General features: G+C 40.2%; 1 protein-coding gene across 1 annotated transcript in view; it reads right to left on the bottom strand.

Moving 5' to 3' along the window:
- Positions 1–1,883: 1,883 nt before the first annotated feature.
- The window catches only part of HECW2 (HECT, C2 and WW domain containing E3 ubiquitin protein ligase 2), a gene marked incomplete at its 5' end in the record, with an annotated part of 220,054 nt that continues 200,076 nt past the window's right edge, over positions 1,884–21,861 (bottom strand). Inside the window, 3 exons of the mRNA XM_080799839.1 lie at positions 1,884–4,061; positions 17,939–18,051; positions 19,029–19,114. Coding sequence (XP_080655965.1) covers positions 3,950–4,061; positions 17,939–18,051; positions 19,029–19,114 — 311 coding nt within the window. The 3' untranslated portion in view covers positions 1,884–3,949. The remainder of the gene's footprint in view (positions 4,062–17,938; positions 18,052–19,028; positions 19,115–21,861) is intronic.

Genomic DNA, 21,861 nt, shown 5'->3' with positions numbered 1-21,861 from the left:
ATCCATCCTCATTAAGAATTAAAAAATAAAACAAGGTTAGCGATTAAAGCGGGGTTTCTTCCCCATTATTTTGCTTCCAAATAAGAATAAACTACACTCCTATAGAAATCCACCAAATGCCATAATTTTGCATTGTTTTAAATTTCTCATAACAAGTAGTAAAATGCAAGTATTAAGTCCATGAGGAGGTTTTTTTTTTCCCCAAGAATATGCTAGTATCTTCCAGGGGCTTTTCAGAAGGTGACGCGTTTTTAAAATGTTTGAAAAAAATGAGAATTTGGGCAGATGCAACATCTTACCAGATTCACTGAGAGTGGAACATATTTGTAGAAACATCAGTCTCCACATTGTTTGAAACGAAAACGAGAATTGTAACCATTAAGTGTTGAAACTGATCCATGAAAATCAGCCTCCACCCAGCTGGGATTGATCCTTTTTACCCCCCAGAAGCACGTGAGCAGCAACGGACGTACGATGGCACGCAGGAAAGCGCTTTGAAACTCTAAGGCGATGCCACGCACATTCTCCCCTTCCTGTTCATCATTTCGGATGCATTTTCAGCGCGTCTGATGGCTGATGCAGGCGAAACGGATTTTCCTTCGATTATAGGATGTCTACTAAATTACACACCCAACAGACACCACAAAATTGTGACCACACTTCTTTAGCCAAGATCCATTTGTTTTTGTGCACAAAATAAACATCCTGACCCCCGAAATGGGTTGGGCTCGAGGACTAGGATTTTTCCCCCTGAAAACCGAAGTTACATTGAAGTGCAGATGAGGGGAAACAGAGGGGAAATACTGGACTTAATTTTGCCATTTCTCTGATAATTCGAGGATCCTTGAGCTGCTCCTCACGCTTCAGCTCCCCGTCTGAGCACTTGAAACCCTAGTGTGTGAATGCGCCCTGGGCCTCCCCACCTGACCAGTGTTGACACACTATCACATGCCATCAGTTACCAAAAGAAAGAGCATTTATGTGATTTTTATTTTTAGCCACAGGATCTCCCATGTGTGACGCCTTCAGGGGATTTCCCAGATGGAATAAGCCGTTCTCTCTTCATTCCTTAATTGGAGAACATACCCAATTTTATTAAAAATACTTTTTTTTAAAACCTTGGTGTCTATTTCTCTAGACTGTGAGCTTCCCAAGGGCAGATTTTGAATCTTGTGGCTCCATCGCCAAACACAGGGGCTGGTACAGAGCGAAGGGCAACAGTGTGCCTCTTGCTTCATGTAAGAGACGTTCTGCACACGTGCACGATGCATCGTGACTGTCTTTTAGAGCAGAAGACCGTGTACTCTAAGCATCACTCAAGAATTTCTTAAAGAAAACGAGACCACACAGCCAAGTCATCTAGTCTCAGAGTCGAGAAGAAAATATTTAGGGATATTTCTATTTGTAGGGGATATTAAAGTCTAATTTATTCTGTGGAAATATTATTTGATGTTTTTATAGTTATTATTGGACTTTTTTGTTTTACTAATTAAGAATAATAGGCCAGTCATCATGGTGTTCCGATATGCTAAGTACATCTTCCTTAATTCCCAGTTCTGAGAACTAGAGCAGCAGTAGCTTTGGGAAGAAGTTAGACGTCTTAACAAGAAATATATTTGTTAGGATTAATTAAAGAGATGCATATTATTTCAAACCTCTTTTACCTAATAATGTGGAATATGATAACAAAGTGTCACAAATCAAAATGAAAGCTAACATGGTGGATTTTTGAAAGAAATGTGCAACCTTTTATACTAGCTGCTTAGAGAATGCCAGCTCTGAACCATCAAGGATGTGTGTGTGTGTGTGTGTGTGTGTGTGTGTGTTTAAGTATGTTATAACTAAATTTCCTTTTAACGAAAAAAATACAAACAAGTAAAAATAGTTTGCAAAATTAAATATATACTTATATTCATGATCAGGAAGTACAAACTAACATCTCCAATTAAAACTTTTTTCTCTTCCCTTTTTCTCTGGTCCAGTTATAGTACACAGATAAATCCTCCTTTCTTATCTTCAGATTTCGGTAACCTTTTTTTGGGGGACGTTTCCCCATGCTCAGGAATGTTGCATAGTTCAGGAATGCAACACGAGTGATATTCCTCTGGAGGGTCTCAGTAGTAAACATAGCTTACCCAACAATTAGTTCTTACAAACCACCTGTGAAAACCATGCATGTGACCCTATAAAATACAAGATGGCCAACATCCCATAATAGGAATCCCACGGCTACTTATAATTCTCAAAGAGGTGTTGGGGCAACGCCTGTAAAACCACAGGCTCGCAAACCAAATGTTAATCCAATGCTTTTATTATCCACGATTTAACTTCACTTTACTGAAGAACTGACTCTGATTAGTTATGGCCATAAGTCAAGAAATAACAATGATGTGGAGTAATCCCCAAAGCAATAAAAATGAAGAACATCCTCTGATAAAATTATGCAGAAATAACATTAGTGATATCATGCAGTTTCTGAGATACCATAGAAAAATTGTTTCTTTATATTGATAAGAAAATTATGCATCAGTGAAAATGCAGGCTTAGAAATATAGTACTGAGAGTTTCAATTTGTGATGTCTTCATCGATGAGGGAAAATGGAATTCTTATTACTAAAGAGAGCTGATCTCTGGGGTGTTGCTGATGGCTCCCTAAATGAGCTTCGTGTTTAATGAGGCTGTACAAATAAAAAGCAGTGGGGGAAATACGAAATATCTGTATTAAATGCCATCCTGTAAAGTATTTGATGGATGGAAGAAGTCTAATGCATTTTAAATAAATGCATATCATACTATCACATATAGTGAGTCTTAAAAAATTATTACTTAGATGCACAGTCCTTGTAGTGGTAGACATGGCACTGTGAGGAAGTCTGATTTAGAAGCAATTTTCTGTTACATTTGTCATGTGATGGAGTTGCTGTTAGTCGTATTGTAATGTCCCTTCAACTTTGGTACATTCAGTGCAAAATATTTCGGGGAATTTTTTTGTACCTTTATAAAAATAAAAGGCCCTTTTGTTCTCTTGAGAGTGCTTAAAAGGATACGTACTAGCATGATGCCCGAGTAAGCATGGAACATGGAAATGGAGCAGGTGATACATACAGTATGACAGGCAGGTTCTTATATACATCTTCAAGAACATAAATATAATGAACCTATGAAAAATAAAACAGAACTCACGTGTAGTTTTTCCTGATATGCTGTGATTAATTGCTAGTTATTTTTAAGTTGTTTTCATGCATTATAAAGCATAAAATCTGTCATTAGTTATTCATTGTATAACAGTTTGTCTTCAGCCATAATTACACACATTTCACTTGGCATTTACATTGTCACAGACCACCTTATTGCAAATCTGTAAAGTTACCTCATGTTGACTGGGTTTCATTTTTGCTTGTGTCCCATGAAAGCTGAAACCTATGGTGCACGCCATGCGGCACTCAGAAGCAAGAAAATGAACATTCTGCTATAACTTAGGGCTTCAGTGAGCGTACTTTTAGGAAACATATTGGTTTTTATTATATCATTTAACTTGCACTAATTTGGAGATTGGGCCAAGTGCTGCCAGTTTGGCTTGATCCACGTTCAGTGGTAAGTTTCAAGATTCTCCTGAGTCCCTAAAAGTGACCATGGAGCTGATCGTGTACAGGTTCGTCTTTGTCTTGGAACATAACACAAATGGAAAAAAGTTTGGCAGTCAACAACAGTTGATTGAAAGACTGTTGGGTTGTTCCCTGGGCATCAAGCTCACCCCAATCCTTCCAAGAGGACTCATCACCACTCTCCGGTCCCCAAATGGGACAGCGTGTGTGTTCCTGGAAAATCAGAGCATTCAGCTTTACTCTAATGGAAGTGTACTCTTCAAGCTTCCAATGTTCAGCCATTCTTCAAGAGGGCAGCCTCTGAACTCGCCTGTCCGTACGGAGCCCGACGTTGCTTTTCCAGGTCACTCAAGTCCAAAGGTGCTGGTCTCTTCCACTGCTGTCAAGAGTTTTTCATAAAGCATGGAGAAGGATGGGTACGGCGGGAGATCCAGACGGTTGAAACACGTGTGAGCTCTGCAACAGAAGCAGCATACATAGATGAGAACGCTCGGAGTGACTGTCGTGTGTGTGCTCATGCTTGTCTTTCATATGCAGAATGGCTTATGGCCAATTTTCACACTTTTTTGGGAGGATCTGAAATTATTTTCATTTCTAAAGAGAAATAGGATATTTTAAAAATATTTTCTTTATGTTTTCACCACCTTTAAAATTCACATTACATACATATTACTATTTGTTTAGTTGTCGAAGAACTGCAAAGACGAGTTTGGGTTTTTTTTGTATCTCTTTTGATGTCAGATTTTTTTTTAAGTGTTTATTTGAATTCCAGTTAGTTAACATACAGTGTGATGTTAGTTTCAGGTGTGCTCATGTAGTGATTCAACACTTACATGGACATGAATATCAATTCTGGCAAAATAACTCATTTTCAGAGTTTGCATTTGTCTGGATGTCTCAGAAAATCTACAGTTTTACATTTTTTCATCTTGCTGGGCAGGGAAGAGCACTGAGTGTCTCTGAGGACCTGCCTCATGGCTTAGTCTCGGGGAAATTCCCCGGCTGGATTTTTCCTGTTGAGGTCAGTAGACCATTGTTATTTCTTTCAACCCTGTGCTATAGTCTGTTTTCTCCTAACTCACAGTACAAAATAATGTCCATTTAAATCATTACATTAAGCATTCTTTTTTAGAAATACCTCCCCTTTGCCATGATAGGAAAAAAATATGCTTTCCTGTTATTTGCACCTGAATCACAATAAGAAATAGACAGTTTCCAAAATAGTACATCTTATCAGGAAACAAATCTGCACTTTTGACATGGAATAGGAAGCATTTTATTCTGAACATACCACAGCTTGTTTGTGAAAGCTAAACAACTTGGACACACACAAAAAAATGCTCCTGGGTTAATATGGAATTTTAGGAGCTATGCTTATTGATGGGCTATTTTACAAAGTCACATATTTACATTTTCATTCTTATAAATCACTCTAACACTTAGGAATTAAATACAATTATATTCCTACATGCAGTATAGGGCAGTGGAAAGATTGGAAGTTTGGAGCTGGAGAGACCCAGGTTTGAATTCTAGCTCTACCAACACGCTGAGTGATTTGGAGTTACTAAAACTCTCGGAGACTATTTTCTTACCTATAATATGAGAGTCATATCATTTGTCTCAGAAGGATACAAGGAATAAATCAAATAGCAGAAGCATTTTTTTTAAAGCATGCTTAGTATAACGCCTGGCTCACATTCTTTGACGAAGTTATTAGTGAGAGATGTAGTTTTAGCTACATTTCATTACCATTAAAAAGATTTGCTCTAGGGGCGCCTGAGTGGCTCAGTCGTTAAGCGTCTGCCTTCGGCTCCAGTCATGATCCCAGAATCCTGGGATTGAGTCCCACATCCGGCTCCCTGCTTGGCGGGAAGCCTGCTTCTCCTTTTCCCACTCCCCCTGCTTGTCTCTTGCTACCTCTCTGTGTCAAATAAATAAAATCTTAAAAAAAAAAAAAGATTTGCTCTAGAAGCCTTCATTAAATTGCCAAAAGATTATCATGACTCATGGAAATGATGAGATAACAAAGCGATAATAAAGCAGGTGTGTGGCCGCATGCCTTCTAGGTCAGGAATGCAAAGGGGCTCAATTAATAAGAATTCAGTTTAAGGACACAGCATCGGCTCAGAGCCTCTGACTCTTGTTACTACAAACACTTGTATATATATTGGGTGGAAGTCCTCTAATGACTCTTTGCAGCCAAACACATTTTTAATAGAGTAAGTTATTTCAGAATTGCATTTGATATAATTCTTGTTAATATATTTCTTATTATACCTTCCATACACTGGAACCTCAACTTGGAAGCCTCAAGGAAGAAGTTGAACCTTTTTAAAAATTGAACTAGCATATGAGGAGACAGTCCCAGGAATGATTCAAAATCTATCTTTTGTATAGAATTTTTAAAGGAAATATAGAATTATTAAATGAAGACTTGATCTCTGTTCTAGGGAAACAGGAAGAAGCAGAGAAGTAAAATATGTTTTTAATATAATTATATTCCAGACTTTGTGTGCTAGACACATAATGCTCATTATCCCATTAGACTAAAAGATGATATTCCTTTAAATGAAATTTAAAATGTTGCATTTCTTTGGACACCAGCATAGCTGAGCATCTTTCTCTAGGACAGCTTGCTTACAACATTTCCTATTTTGTGACCTACATGTTCATCTCCTTGGCCTATTTATCTTTTTAAGTTTTTTTTTATTGTGATAAAACATACATCACATAAAATGGATCACTTTAGTCATTTTTAAATGCACAATTCTGTAGCTGTAAGTACACTGAGAGTGTTTTGCAATCATCACCACCGCTCATCTCTGAAACTTCTAAATCTTTCCAGACTGAAACTCTGTACCCATTGAACACTAACTCCTATCCTCTCCCATCCCTGCAACCACAATTCTATTTACTACGAATGTGACTATAGAAGGTACCTCAGGTATGTGGAATTATACAATATTTGTCCTCTGTAACTGGCTTCGTTTACCTAGCATAATGTTTTCCAGGTCCATGTTATGACATGGTTCAGAATTTCCTTTCTTTTGAAGGTTGAACAATATTCCATTGTAGGGATATACTGTATTTTGTTAATCCATTCATCCGTCGATGGACACTTGGATTGTTGCCATCTTTTGGCTATTATAAAAAATCTTGTTATGTACATTGGTGTACAAATATCCATTCAAGTCCCTGTCTTCAATTCTTTTAGGTATATACCCAGGAGTGGAAATGCTAGATCATATAGCAATTCTACTGTAAATCTTTTAAGGACCTGCCATACCATTTTCCATAGTAGCTGTATCATTCTATATTCCTATCAGCAGTGTACAAGGGTTCCGATTTGTCTACATCTTCATCAATACTGTTATTATTATTATTTTTATAATAGCCATCCTATGGGTGTGAAGTCCATTTGTCATTTAAAGCTTCATGATTTCTTATTGATTTGTATAAATACTACAAAATAAAGAGATGAACTCTTGCATTATCTCCTGCTAATCGCTTTCAGCCTGTTCACTTTTTTATTTAGTTATACATTTTATTTACAGAGCAATATTAATCTGAAACATCGTCATTATGTCTTTAGTGTGTTGATATGAGATGTGTTGGGAAAGTGATCACTATTGCTTACACCTAGTTGGAGATTTTGTTGTCTATGCTTTTCGTGGTAGTGTTGGTGTATCAAAGAGTATTATAGGTCGACTTAGGGGTAATTCTTCCTAAAAGAGTAACTTCATAGTTGTAATCTTGAATAAATAAGACTGAACTCATTTTCATGAATTGAGTCAGATTGGGTGAACTGGGAAATAAAAATAATTCAGGATGATCTGCTCTCTAGATAAGCCATAATCCCTAATTAATGTCTTAGTTGCTTAGGACAGGACACGACTGGAGATGCAATTTATCTATCACACTCTTGTTAAGCCTGTTCCTTCCCTCTTGATGACCAAATACCTTCCCTTAACTGAAGGATATTTTTAGCTAATTAAGAATTAACAAAACGGTCACATACATTGGAATGAGAATTCATTCAATGTTTCAAGTCCCTAATTAAGTTCTTGCACATACTTAGTTGTAGAATTTTAATTTATTGTGGTTTTGTGGTAGGCAGAATTCCAAGATGACCCACCATGACCCACGCCTTTGTATAAGCCCCATCTCTCGAGTATGAGTGGGATGTGTAACTCATTTTTTTTTTAAGATTTTTAAAAAAATTTATTTAACAGAGAGATACACAACAAGAGGAGGAACACAAGCAGGGGGAGTGGGAGAGGGAGAAACAGGCTTCCCACTGAGCAGGGAGCCTGATGCAGGGCTTGATCCCAGTACCCTGGGATCATGACCTGAGCCGATTGTAGACACATAATGACGGAGCCACCCAGACGCCCCTGTAACTCACTTACAACCCATGGAGTAAGGCAAAGATGAAGGTATATTTCAGATGTAACTAAAGCTAATCAGTTGATTTTAAGTGAAACAAAGGGTGATTATCCTGAGTTGGCCTGACCTAATTAGGTAAGACCCTTAAAAAAGCATCCGGGAGGTCAGAGACTATCATTGTTGCTGGATTTGAAATAGCCTGCTCTGAGCTCTATGGCTACAATTCTGCCAACATCCTGAGAGAGTCTGGAAGCAGGTCCTTCGCCAGTTGAGCCTCCAGATGAGAATGTGGTCCAGCCGATACCTTGATTTCAGTCTTGTGAGATGCTGAACAAAAGACCCAGCTAAGCCACGCATAGGCTCCTGATCCATAGAAACACGATATAATTGTGTGTTTTAAGCTACTAAGTTTGTGGTAATTCATTAGGCAATAATAGAAAATCACTATAGGTCTCAAGAGAGTAGAATTAGTCCAAGAACAGCGTGATGAATGAAGGGCGACAGCAGAATCGCCCCATCAAGGTCGGGTAGTGGGATACAGCCGGGAGCAAGCAGCCCAGGCTTCTGAGCAGAGAAACAGGAACTCTGCATGTTTCCCGGCTGTTTCTGTAGGACCTTTTCCAGTAAACCCTTAAGCCTGAGCACTCTTTTCTCTAAAGACTCAGTTCTCAACACAAAGGGAAAGACTGGACAACTTTTTTGATCATCTTGAGTCATAGGACGTAATCACCATTACTGATCCGTAATCGAAGATAATCACTGCCTCCTAAATTATATCTAGTTGCATAACATATGGTCACTATAACTGAACGCTTCCTCCGAATAAGCGGAACAGCTTCTCTAGAAAATGTTTCATGAGGACGGAGGGGAAAACTGCAGAAAGATTAAGTGGTTTTCCCAAGGTCAAAGTTGAGTCAGTGGCCAAATCAAAAACAGGACCCCAACCTAGGGGAAGTCCAACACTACACCGAAAGCAGGAAGACTAATGCTCATTGGCTCTCTTCTTTCAGTTCTTTTTGGAAGTCTGAGTGATAATCTCATATTACTCCTGACTGAACTGCTAGCCTTAACATCCTAGTAGGTTATATATATTTTGGGGACAGGGATTAGCAAGATAAGCTTCAAATATATATTTTTAATGAATGACTCAGTCACAATATGCAGTAGCTCTGGGGAAAATGGTCCAAATTAGGTCAGTGTCAGTCCAGAAAACCCTGGGAGATACCGGGGGGATTTTTAGGCTTAGCTCAAACCCTTCAGTTCTACCTCTGGCTCACCAGAAAGCAGAGAAACCCTGAGGAACACATAGGAGTGCATCAGAATCACCCTAGAAGCTGTTTACAATGGAGAGTTTTGGCTGCATCCCCTGAGATGCTAAGTCAGAAATTTGAGGGTGGGCCCAAGAATCTGTATGTTAACTATCACTACACGTGAGTCAGACGCAGGTGGTCCCCATTGCTGGAGACATCAAGTGGATGAGAAATAAGATATCTACGCTGGCCATCTACACCAGCGTTTTGTATGCTTGCAAAAATTTCAAAACTCCTTATAAACAAGACAGCATTGCTAATAAGGAAATTGAGGAATAGTGTGGTTAAATCAGTTGCCCAATATTTACCATCAACCTGCAGTATGAGCCAAGAACAGGAAAAAAAAAAGAAAAAGCAAAACAAAACACAATCCTCTGAGGCTTTTCACACCCCCTCTCCCACCCCATTCCATGTCCTAAGAAAACTCTAGCAGAAAATAACAGGAGGGCCCTTGGACTCTGTTGATATTGGCAGCAAAAGCACATCCACTTATTCAGTCTCAATAAAAGGACATTTTTCAAATCTTCCAAAGCCAGCCACACTAAGGCTATAATGAGTTTACCTCATTTTAATCTTTGCAGCCAGAACCATTCAAGGAGGGCAGGTCTGAAACCCGTCTTTGGGAAATCACGCTGGCATCAATATAAAGAAAATTTAAAGCCCTCCAGACATCTGGTCTGACTTAATCTCTTGGTGCTTTCTGTACTCTTCAAATGTTAACCAGGAGACCACATGCTTACCCTCTCTTCCTTCCTACACACAGACAAGTCAATTACCCGAATCCAGTGAGCCAGAAGTATCACAATTACATCTAACTTTTCCATGATCAGTTAAACGATTAAGGAATTTCTCTTTCTCTGTACTTATTTATTATTTTATTCCCCATTTTCCCAGAACTTATTTTTACTAGCCTCTAAGGACTCAAAATATAAGACAAATAAGAACTTCTAATCAAGATTTTAAATAAGAAAGAAAACAAGGGATAGAAGAAGAGGGAGAAAGGAGAAAGCCATGGACCTCATTTTATCTAGTAGATGTAGTCTTAGAAATCAAATGTATTTGAATCTAATAAATATTTGCATATGGTTTAAAAGGTGCTTTGTTAATACTCTCTCTTTTTCATTTGGCAATGGTGCCGAATCTTTCAGATTTCAGTTTCCTTACCCCATTCCTTCCTCTTCTTCATGTAGTTAATAAATTAAAAAAAAAAAAAAACAAGCATTTTGGAAAATTCTTAAGGAATCTTGGAACAGATCACTTTTTAATATCAACATTTCTTTGGAAATGTGAGTAGTCCTGACCTAAACTACCTGTCACATCCACATTTTGCCTATGTGAGAGAGTGTCCACAGGATTTCCCTAAGGGAATCAGGTGTGGCTGCAGTTCTAGTGGTCAGGACTGCTGGAGGCAGGGGCCGGGGTCAGCCCGGAGCTGGGCCATCGAGCAGGCAAAAGATTCGGGATCCAACGACTCTCCAGGCGGCATCCAAGCTTGTTCACCTGTAGAACATCTTTTATAACTTCTCCCCTTGAAGGCGCCATATTTTGAAACCTTGTCTTTCCCATACAAAGTGCTCTGACGATTAAAAATTAATTTTTCAATTTGCACAACAATTCATTTAGTCGTTCCTTCATTGAACAAATACTTACTGAGCTCATACTGCATGCCAGGCATTGAGCTGTCCCTTAGCAGATGAGAAAGAAAAGTCTGGCCTCTGGCCATGAGGAGAGTTTACATTCTGGCATCAAAATATGCAAGCAGGGGCGCCTGGGTGGCTCAGTGTGTTAGGCCTCTGCCTTCGGCTCGGGTCATGGTCCCAGGGTCCTGGGATCGAGCCCCACATCGGGCTCTCTGCTCGGCGGGGAGCCTGCTTCCCCCTCTCTCTCTGCCTGCTTCTCTGCCTACTCTGTCAAATAAATAAAATCTTGAAAAAAAGAAAAAAAAATATTCAAGCAAATGTATCCCCTAAAGCTTGTGCAGTCTGTACCCTGTACTAGGGGATCTGACTGGGGTGACTGGGCACTGAAATCCAGCCTGCCTTTGGCTCTGTGCACCAAATCCTGAGCCCTGACTCAGGGCTGCATTTCTCTACAAGACTGCAAGACACCTTTGTCTAATTAATCCAAAAGATCCATGTGAGTGGCCTTGCACACAAACAATTTTAATATACTGAGTTATAAGTCTGCTCAGCAGAGTCAGAAAGGCTTTCAGTGGACCCTATTTATGCCTTGAAGGATGTGTAGATGTATAAGATTTTTCTGGATAAACTACAAAGAGAAGGATGTTCCCAGCAGACTGCCCCAGGGTATGGGGAAACAAGACATCATGAGGAAACTTGAGAAGTAAAAGTACTTGGGAACCTGGGTGGCTCAGTGGGTTAAAGCCTCTGCCTTCGGCTCAGGTCATGATCCCAGGGTCCTGGGATCAAGCCCCGCATCGGGCTCTCTGCTCAGCAGGGAGCCTGCTTCCTCCTCTCTCTCTGCCTGCCTCTCTGCCTACTTGTGATCTCTGTCTGTCAAATAAATAAAATCTTTAAAAAAAAAAAAGAAGTAAAAGTACTTGAGTGACAGTAGCCAAGGCTGGACCACAAGCCAGTTAGGGAGGCAAGACCGCATCAGGAAGTGAGGTGTGTTCACGCAAAGACCTCTTCCATTTCTTCCATAGATGAAAGGTAGCCAGTACTAGATACGGGGAGTCAGATGGCAGAGGTACCACTCAACAAAGCAGGGAACATATGAAATGGGTGGGGGATACATGATGAATTCAGAGTTTGTAATCAGCATGAGAAATTCAACGTTACCAATCACACAGAAAGATAAGGTTCAATTAAAGTAATCCAGGGACTGTGTTGTTAGCCTAGACAGTTTTAGAAACACTAATAAAGGTAAAACTTCCATTACGATTTTTAAAATATTCGTAATTTCTCTAATATCCCCATTAATATCTTCTTAGGCCATGATATTTAAAGCAGGAATTTCCGTTAAGACTAGTTCACAAATATTTGTGTAACCCGTGGTGGTACAAAATTCCTCACCAGGTGTTCAATAAATGTGAATCAAGGGAAGGGAATTCTGGCCTTTACTATCTCCATCCCTCAATTGTCATAAACCATTTGGTGGCCCATGATGTTGGTTATCTATTCATTCAAATTCCTTTATTACTTCCATCTCTGTTAAGACACACATGGATAGAGATCAATTTATATCTCCCAAAAGGTTTTGCACATACTAATGCATGAGTATCAGAAGGCTTTTTTAGAGGAATCTTATCTACTAACTAATGTCTTATTCCGATTTCACTAGGTCACCTTGGTTAAAATGTACTTGGATCTATAAATTCAGTGTGGAATGTCCCCACAGCGGGAATTCCTGCATCCAGGGATAACCAGTGGAAGAAACTGTCCAAACTATGCAGTATGGGCAGGTAACTTCTTCGCCTGTGGGTGGCTCTGGGAAAAGATGAAGACAACATCCTTGTCAAATGTAAGAATTTAAACCCCATAGAAGAAAACTCAGAAAGGAACCGTTCCAGGACGAAAAGTCTTGAAGTCCAAACAAACATATAAATATCCTGGGCGGATACAGCACATTTCTTGCATACCTAAAGATGGTAAAATACCACGCCAGCTCTGAAAGCTACGTATCGGGAACAAGAGTAGTAATGGCAGAATTTGTTGAATGATGTGTTAGCCTCATTTTAAGCACTTCGCCTGCGTTATCTGCGTTCATTCTCAAGACTGCTTTGTGATGTAATTACTCGTATTTCCTTTGTGATTTTGGCATATGTTGTCGGGAGTGATCCATAGTCATAACCCAAGTTTAAGAATTCCCTAAGAACGATATTCATTGAGTACAAATTACGTGCCAGGACTCCGCACTAGGACAAAGCCACATTCCATTCCCACAAAGTCCTTGTTCTCACAGGTTTATATCCTAGAGGGAGAGATGGATAATCAGCAAGTAAACCAATAACTAAATAATGATCAAATTGGGGTAAGTCTTATGAAGCAAATAAGGCATGACAGAGTGACAGACGCACTGGGAGTAGGAGCACGGAGGGACTTTCTGAGGAGAACAAGAATTTCTTGGCATTTGTTTTTGGTAAAAACTTTTCACAAGAATAAAAAGCACAGTTTTAAAAATGAAAAAAGTTATATCTTTAAAAGATATATTTTTTTAAAGTTCCAGTCCATGAGAAAAACTATTTCCCCGAGACACCCATTTCATAATTAATTCTTGCTTATTTCTTAATTTGGGCCTGCATTTTATTCATAATAATTTCCAGACATAGCCATTGTCAAGAAGTTTCCCCCCTTCGACAAAACCATCAACCCCCCCCCCCCCCATTACTGCAGTTCTCCAACTCCTCGGCCACATCATCCTACTTGGCAAGAACCCTCAGAGATGAACACATATAAACTCCATACTGTGCTGGCAGAGAGGACTTGCCCTGTGTTTTCCAGGCTGGCATGGTAGCCTCCTGTTTGTCGGAATGTTGAAGAACAACTGCCATAACGTGAACTGAACCGATGTTCTCCTAAGTCCATCAGAGCCCTGGGGGATAGGAAATCTTCCGAAATGCAAAATACAGAGCTAAGTACCAACCACAAGTGGAGGAAGTCCAGCAATGCGTTCAGGCCCTAAGCCTCCGTGGAGACACCCGTCTGCCTCCATCAGTATTTATCATCTGGGTCTCTAGTTTCGTCACCACCACAAGAGAGGAAAAAGAGCCACGGATTCAGCATGTGCCGGCTTCAGACAACCCTATGTACTTTCCTACACTTCTCGGCCCACAGTATGAGTAGGACTACCACAAAGCGAGACCAGGGAATCTGAGAAAATAAGACTCACATCTGCTTGCTAGAAAGGTTGAAAGGGCCTCAACCACCCACGTCTAGAAAGACCAGGATGCCCTCCTGTTTGCCAGGAGTGCCCGCCCCACTTCCAGCTCTCCGGGGTGCAGCTTCTCCTGCCCGACATGAAGCGAGGCCAGACTGCTCAGAGAATGCATTTTGTCAATGAGAAGCACAGCCACCCATTTTGTCTCCAGTCTGTTCAATGTCCTATTTTACATGTTAAACACTGTCTCATTAATAAGAAAAAGAAATACTTTGGGGTTGACCAGCATGAGACAGACCAGCTCTTTAGCTCTGCAATTTGAACCTATCAGGAAACAGCAGGAAAAATGGCTTCAGTGGATCTACTTTGATGGTAGGAGAAATGGCCTCAGTCATCTACAACGATCTCTTCAGACTAGAGTCGCCCTTGGAGATCTTTTTTACACTTAAGTAACACCCCACATTTCATGAAGGATGATGATAATGCTACCAGCGAAGAAATCGCTTCTGATAACACTATGTGGTCATGCATTGAAGTTCTTCTTTTTATGTTTTTCCTCCAAGTGTACTTTTTTTGTGCAGCAAATTCTCAGAGCTATAGCCGTAGGCTGGGCTACAGAAGATTCAAGATCCAGGGTTAAAAAGAACAAAGCTCCTCTCATTCCTAGGCTCTCATATGCATCTTCTCACCAACTTGTCACACACTTTGTGAGCACAGCATTGTTACTCCTCTTCTTCCGAGACGGATCTGGCCTGCCGCTGAGGACCAGATAGCCCGGGCATCCCAGCACTTCGATCTGCATTCATGCCTCTCCACTAGATAAGCGACTGTGAACCAGAACAACCAGATAGCTCTCCCTCCCTATCGGATCTGAAAAGTTAGGACTTGTTATAGACAAGCTATGAAAATAGTCTGCTTGCCTGATGTGCTTCCTATCATCATTGTTTACGTTTTTTTACAACCTGGGTAAAACTAGGAATCTAGAACCAACCTTAGGTCAGAACGAAGAAAGGAAGAAACAACGCCCGTTGCCCAACTGTGAGTGTGTAACCATAGTGAAGAGCACCATCATCTGTGATGAGTCAGCACGTGGACTTCCTGGAGCTCTCAGGGGGAAGCAGAAGAGTGAATCCAGTCTGACCCTCAAGATCTTCCCCAACCCGTAGGTCTCACTTCTTGCTCAACCAAACCTAACACACCACCCTCTCTCCCTGGAGGAGGAGATCAAGATCAAGAGATCTTCCGGTTCCAGAGTTAGCTGGTGGCAGAGGCAGGCCTAGAACCCAGGTCTTCTAACTCCCAGCCCTGTGCTCACTCCAATATGTTACTACCTGGCATACGGCCGCCACGACTAACTGGACGCTTACTCCGAGCCAGGGTCAGCACTGAATGCTTTACATGAACTATTTCATTTAGTCCTCAGAATTACCAGCCTACAAGGTAAACAAGGAAACAGAGGCTCAGGAAGATGAAGCAACTTCTCCAAGACCCCATGGCGGGGGATATGGCCCCGTCTCTCCGAAGCTAGGTTTCACGTCCACATCAAATCATCTTTCTCTGCTCGCCAGGTTTTGTGAAAATCGCAGTGATTAAGCGTGAACAACTGATACATCTGCTTATTGGTGCCGTCTACTTTACAAAAGCAAATCTTCAGAAAAACAGATTTCAAGAGAAAGGGGACACAATTCATCTGCCCTTTCCTGCCTTCTTGATGTTGATGCTTGAGATCCTCAGAAAGATGAGAAGCCTTCGTCAGGAAGTGTGAATCTGCCTACGTGTTTAAGTTGTGTGTTGGGGAATAAATAACATATTTCTTTAAATAATAAAATTACAGTCTCCCAGATTTGGAACATTGGGTATGCTGGGTAATACTTAGGTGACTGGATGTAGTGCCTCTGTTCCCAGACTGAGATGCACCCGAGGGGACTGGGGAGGCTCAGACCGGCCCAGAGCTTGCACCGTTCACTGCTGTCTGTATCAGTACTTTCAGTGCCCCACTTTTCATGTGTTGGGGCTTAGAACATAATCCTTAAGAAACAGTGTTCTGTGATCTCTAAGAAGAAATTCTTGTTAAGAGGTTTCTCAAAGTCGCTTGTACTTAAAAAAAAAAAAAAAAACTCAGGATGACATCTTAGGGTACCAAATGCCACTTAGGAAGACCACAACTACCACCTTACAGGTTTTTACATTTATTAGTAGTAGCAAAGCGATTTTTTGCCACTCCAGGGAAATGTATCATCTTATTATGAGTAAGAAGGCGAGGCAGAGAGCACGCACATGGAATGAAGGTGTGTACCATCTAAGCTAAGGAGGCACAGAGGACGTTAACATGATTTCCTATTCTTTAAAAACCACAATGGCCGTTTCTAGTGAAGGGATTCTAAATAGTTATTAATACAAACACAAAACAAGCGCTTCAGTTAACATCTAAATTTTTCAGTTGTAATCGTAAGAAGCCAGAGTGTGATGACCAATGTTGTTTTACTAAAGTTAACAAATGCTTTGGTTATGATGCATTTTGTATTTTAAAAGAAGATATTTGTGACCGATATATCCGGTAAGAGCTTAATAGCCAAAATATAGAGAGAAATTATACAACTCAAAACCAAAAAACACAAATAACCCGATTAAAAATGCGCCAAGGACCTGAAGAGAGATTTTTCCCAGGAAGACACACAGATGGCCAAGAGACTCATGAAAACATGCTCAACATCACTCATCCTTGGGGAAATGGAAATCAAAACCATAATGAGAAGCCCATTATGCCTGTCGGATGGCTAAAATAAAAAAGACAAGAAATAGTAAGAGTTGGCAAGGATGAGGAGAAAAAGGAGCCATTGGGCACTGTTGGTGGGAGTGAAAACTTGCGCAGCCTCTGTGGAAAACAGCCTGGAGACTCCTCAAAGAACTGGAAAGAGAAATACCACGTGATCCAGTCATTCCACTACTGGGTTTTCACGCAAAGAAAATGAACACACTAATTCAAAAGGATATACGCACCCCGATGTTTCCTGCGGCACTATTTATAAAAGCCAAGATATGGAAGCAATCCATACTGATGGATGAATGGATAAAGAAGATGTGGTGTGTGCTCATATCACACACACATGCACACACACACATACACACACGAATGTTACACAGCCATAAAGAGGATGAGATCTTACCATTTGCAACAACATGGATGAACCTAGAGTATTTTGTCAAGTGAAATAAGTCAGACAGAGACAGACAAATACCCTATGATTTCACTTATCTGTGGAATCTAAAAAACAAAAATGAATAAACACATAAAAAGCAGAAAGAGACTCATCAATACCGAGAACAGACTTACGGCTGCCAGAGGGAAGGGGGATGGTCCCAGCGGGTGAAGGGGAGCGGGAGATACAGTGACTGGAAGAGTAAGTTATGAGAACGGAAAGCACAGCAGAGGGAACACAGTCAATGGTGCTGTAATCACGATGTATCCGACAGACAGTAGCTACACTTGTGAGCACAGCATAACATACAGACTTGTCAAATCACTGAGTTGCACACCGGAAACTAATGTAACAGCATGGGTCAATTTCACTTCAGTAAAAAAAGAAGAAAATGATATGTATATATGCATTTTAAGTGCGACAGGAAGATTTTTTTACTCCTCCATTTAGAAAGGTGATCAAAGATAAATTCATTCTAAAAGATTTTTTCCACCCTCCCCAAATTTTAACGTAAAAACAGTAATTAATCAATACATACATAAGTTAAAGGTCTCCCCAGAATACTGTAGTGACAGTAAAGAAATGTTTTTTATCTTACCTGGGAAGAGCAGTGATTTTGCCCCATTTCTCCACACAGAACCTTCTTGGGCCATTACTCCCTCGGAGAGAAGCAAATCCTTCATAGGGAATGCTGGATGTGCCTGTGACAAACTGTCCACCAAGTAAACAGAAGGACATGGTGAAACCAAGAGACTAGCTACTACGAGACACAGGGCCTCACTCACACGCACGGGGCTTCGGGAAGAGCAACAGGCTGTCACTGGTGGGAAAGCCCGAAGGCTACACTCTATGGGTGTGGGATAACCGAGCATAGGAATTTTGACAAAGAGCTGGGGAATGCTAAGGAAGGAGAGTGAATTAAAAAGGAAAGGGGGATGCGGAGGGTTTGTAGCAGAGAAAGCATTCTGTACAGCTAACCAGCTGAGAAGACTAAACTGGGTCTATTTCCTACTACAGATTCATAAAGTTCAATTAACCTAAGTCTGCTGAGCATCAGTCCCCAATCAGCTTGCGGTGAATAAATTTGAGGACCACATCTTTGATCCAAAGGAGCTATGACCCAGTCTCCTTGTAAGCCTGAGCCCAAGTACCCAGAAGGCTTGCTCGTGTTTGATATTTCTCTGGCTGCAATAAACCTGCAATTGCTGTGTAACTATAAGCACTGCAAGAAAATAATGAGCTGGTTTTTCCGGTGTCCTTGAACTTCACTGTTATCTCAAATTTGTGGAAAGTTAGATGGAAGAAAAGAAAGGATTCTTTATCAAAGACTCGGTTACTTCCTAAGGGATTGAAAACCCACTTTCTGTTGTTAGGGATGTTGCCCTGCAGAGTGCCTTGGGACCTCTTGAAGGGACTGACTGCCCTGAAGCCAGGTGTTTTTCCTGGGATTCTTGGACTAGAGTTGGTATGTACTCAAAATTCTAATGAAATATTTGGACTTGGTTGGGGATGTTCTGCATAGTAATGGAACAACAGAACCATGCAATCAGGAGAGTCTGAAATAATGTACGCCTCATTTGCAGATAAGCACAGGATATAATAACTGAGTACTCAGCATTTATAAAAAATATGCAATTCCAACAATAATTATATTAATGCATTAAAGATATTAACTAGTGGCACCTTACCTGTAACAACCTTAGTCGTTGTTCATTGTTGAATCTTTCCACTGCGGCCCAGAACCACCGGATTACAATGTGATTGTCATGATACCCTATCGAACCAAACAGGAAAGCCCATGTTACTTTAACTTTTCTGTGTTAGGATGACATGACACCACGACATGTCAACAAAGGACCTCCAGACATAAATCATCATCTTGGATTCTTTAAAGGTTGTTTATCATTTAAGACTAAGGAATAATATTGTAAATACGATCACATGAGTGTCAAAGGTCAAACAAAAACAACACTAAATGAAGCTACATGGGCTCTGTTTCCATTTAGTGGTCAGTAAATAAAACAAGTGGAAAGAAGAACAAAGTTGTTATTTTAACCATATCATTTCTGAAAAAGATGACTGCTGTTACTGGAAATGCTTAACTATTTTGGTCATTCATTTAAGAAATTTTCAAGTATCACTATAACAAGCACTAAGCTTGGAGGCAACAGAGGCAAAGAAAACAGATTACAGGGCTTCTGGTAAAGGAGAGATACAGTCATCAAATAATTATACAAATAAATATGTAATTGCAAACTATTTTAAAATTACATATAATGTTCAGATTTTTAAATCAAATCACTTTTTACTAATGAAAAGGAAAAAGTAATTTTATTACTTTGATTTCTTCAACTAATAAATCCCATATAATCCTTAATCTAAATGTTATTTTTATCCTGTATTTTAGTAGAATTTAATGAAATGTCAAAAGTGTCATCCCCAGGGTGGATTAAGGCAATATTGAAGATTCCAAAATCTTAAAGTGAAGGAAATTTAAGTTCAGAGAGAGGGCTGACAAGGATTAAGGAACAATTTAGTGATCCAAACCGGTTAACTGACATAATGTGACGCAGCCACTCTGATTCTAAGTCAGCAGAAATAAATCCAAAGCAAAGACGGGTAAAAAATTATTTTAATTTGAATTTTTGCTCACGTGTTTCAGCTGTAGAGTTTGGGGGGAATTTTGTCTTACTGTTTATCATTTGATCAGTGATGCTGAGTGCCCTCTGGCCAAGAAAGGGATCCAGGTGAAGGGTAAATGTACTTCTATTGGACAATGGAGATTTATAGGCTCCACATCCATTTGGCAGAGACGAGCTCGTTGGTGCTAAGCAAATAGTTTTCTCATCTTTAAGTACATTGGCTCTTTATAGCTTTTCTGACCTTATGAATTGGCCCCTTTATGCTTCTCCTTTGCTGTCTGCGCCAAACCTTTTGGAGGAGGAGGACAGAAAATGTCTCTTCATATTCTCTATAAACAGCTGCCTTGTGAACATATGGCAAGTGGCAGCAGGCTGCCTCCTCATTCAGTGCCAACGAGTTGGGTTAGCAAACAGCTGGGTGTCTCAGCCATTCCCCTGCCTCCTCACCGGAGCACTGTCTTCCCAAGGATTTCATTTGGCAAGATTTACAATAACCATGGAAACAGGGACTTGATTAGACACATACAGCAAATAAAAGCTTACAGTATATAAATGCAAAAGTGGCTGATTGGATTAACAGCATTGCTATTAGAATTTCCTGGCGGGGAAGAGCTAATGATATTTACGGTAAGGAGCAAGTGTGACAGCGTGCTGGAGAGACTGTGTTCCAGTTCATGAAAAGAGTTTGGTTAACAAAGTTATAATGACCAAGGCTGTATATGGATTATACATGGGGCCAGCTGGAAGAGACACATTGCAGCAATTCGTTTCAGAAATAGCAGCAAGAGAGACTGCAATTTAATACGGCCCTTCAGAGAGAACCGGCGAGCAAGGCCAGCCCACGGCAGGCAATGAGTGGGAGGAGCCAAGGCAAGAACAAAAGCAACTTAGCAAACGTTAAGGTATTTGTATTCTACTCCACACTTGAAGAAGTGTTTTAAAATCTCTGTTTCCATGTACAGATAACTGGAGATATGTTCAGCTTTCAGTCTCTTCTGCTGAGTGATTAATTCAGTGACTTAAAGTTTGTATTTTTCACTCCCAAGTTCAGAACTACTGCTAACCTTTTACGTTCTGCGCTGAGTTAAAAACCAAAAACCAAAATCAAAACAAAAACAATTGCTCTTTGTCATGACTTTCTGAAAACTGTCACCCTGCAATAAATTTCAGAAAATGTGTTCTTTCTTTGCTTAAAGTTATGGAATAAAAAATTAAACTCTGGATCGTCATCAGGTCCCTTTCAAAGTGTCCTGACTCAGCATCAAATCCAATGGCTTCAAGCGCAATTACTAATTGAAAATTTACAGTGATGTACAGAAATACCACTTGTAAAGCTTCCCATGTGGTGAACTGTCATATAAATGTTTTAAATAATCTTATAGTAGCTTCCTTTTCAGTTGAACTTAATGCTTGAATTTAGAAAGGCCTTTTCAATAAACATCTTGAATTTTGAGAACCATGTCTTATTCCATTTATGTGTTTCAACTGTGAATTATAATTGGAAGTAGTTTAGTGAAATGTAGAAAAACTGTGTTTGCTCGTTAGGAGGCCCAGAGGGTGTGTGACTTCAAGGTTTCGAAGGAAGGTAGAGAGGTGGAGTTTGACCAGCTGGACGTGAGCTCCTCGGGGCTTCCCTCACAACACCATAAAACAATTAATTAGTGTTCCTACGGTCACATTTCTTCATCAACAATTAGGAGTTATGACATCCTTAGATGAGGTGTCAACAGTCCTTCCTCCGGTTGACAGATGAGGTAACCAGGAACAGAAGAGAACGTACCTTGCGCAAGGTCTCAGAGGAGACTGCAGCAGACGTGTGATTAGAATACAAAGTGCTCTGCCTGTCCTGGATTCTGAGACTGGCGCAGTAACCATTTGC

The sequence above is a fragment of the Martes martes genome (genome assembly GCF_963455335.1).
Source record: "Martes martes genome assembly, chromosome: 3".
Taxonomy (NCBI): Eukaryota; Metazoa; Chordata; class Mammalia; order Carnivora; family Mustelidae; genus Martes; species Martes martes.
Note: the sequence above shows the minus strand (reverse complement) of the source record. Positions and strands in the feature narration are given on the sequence as shown.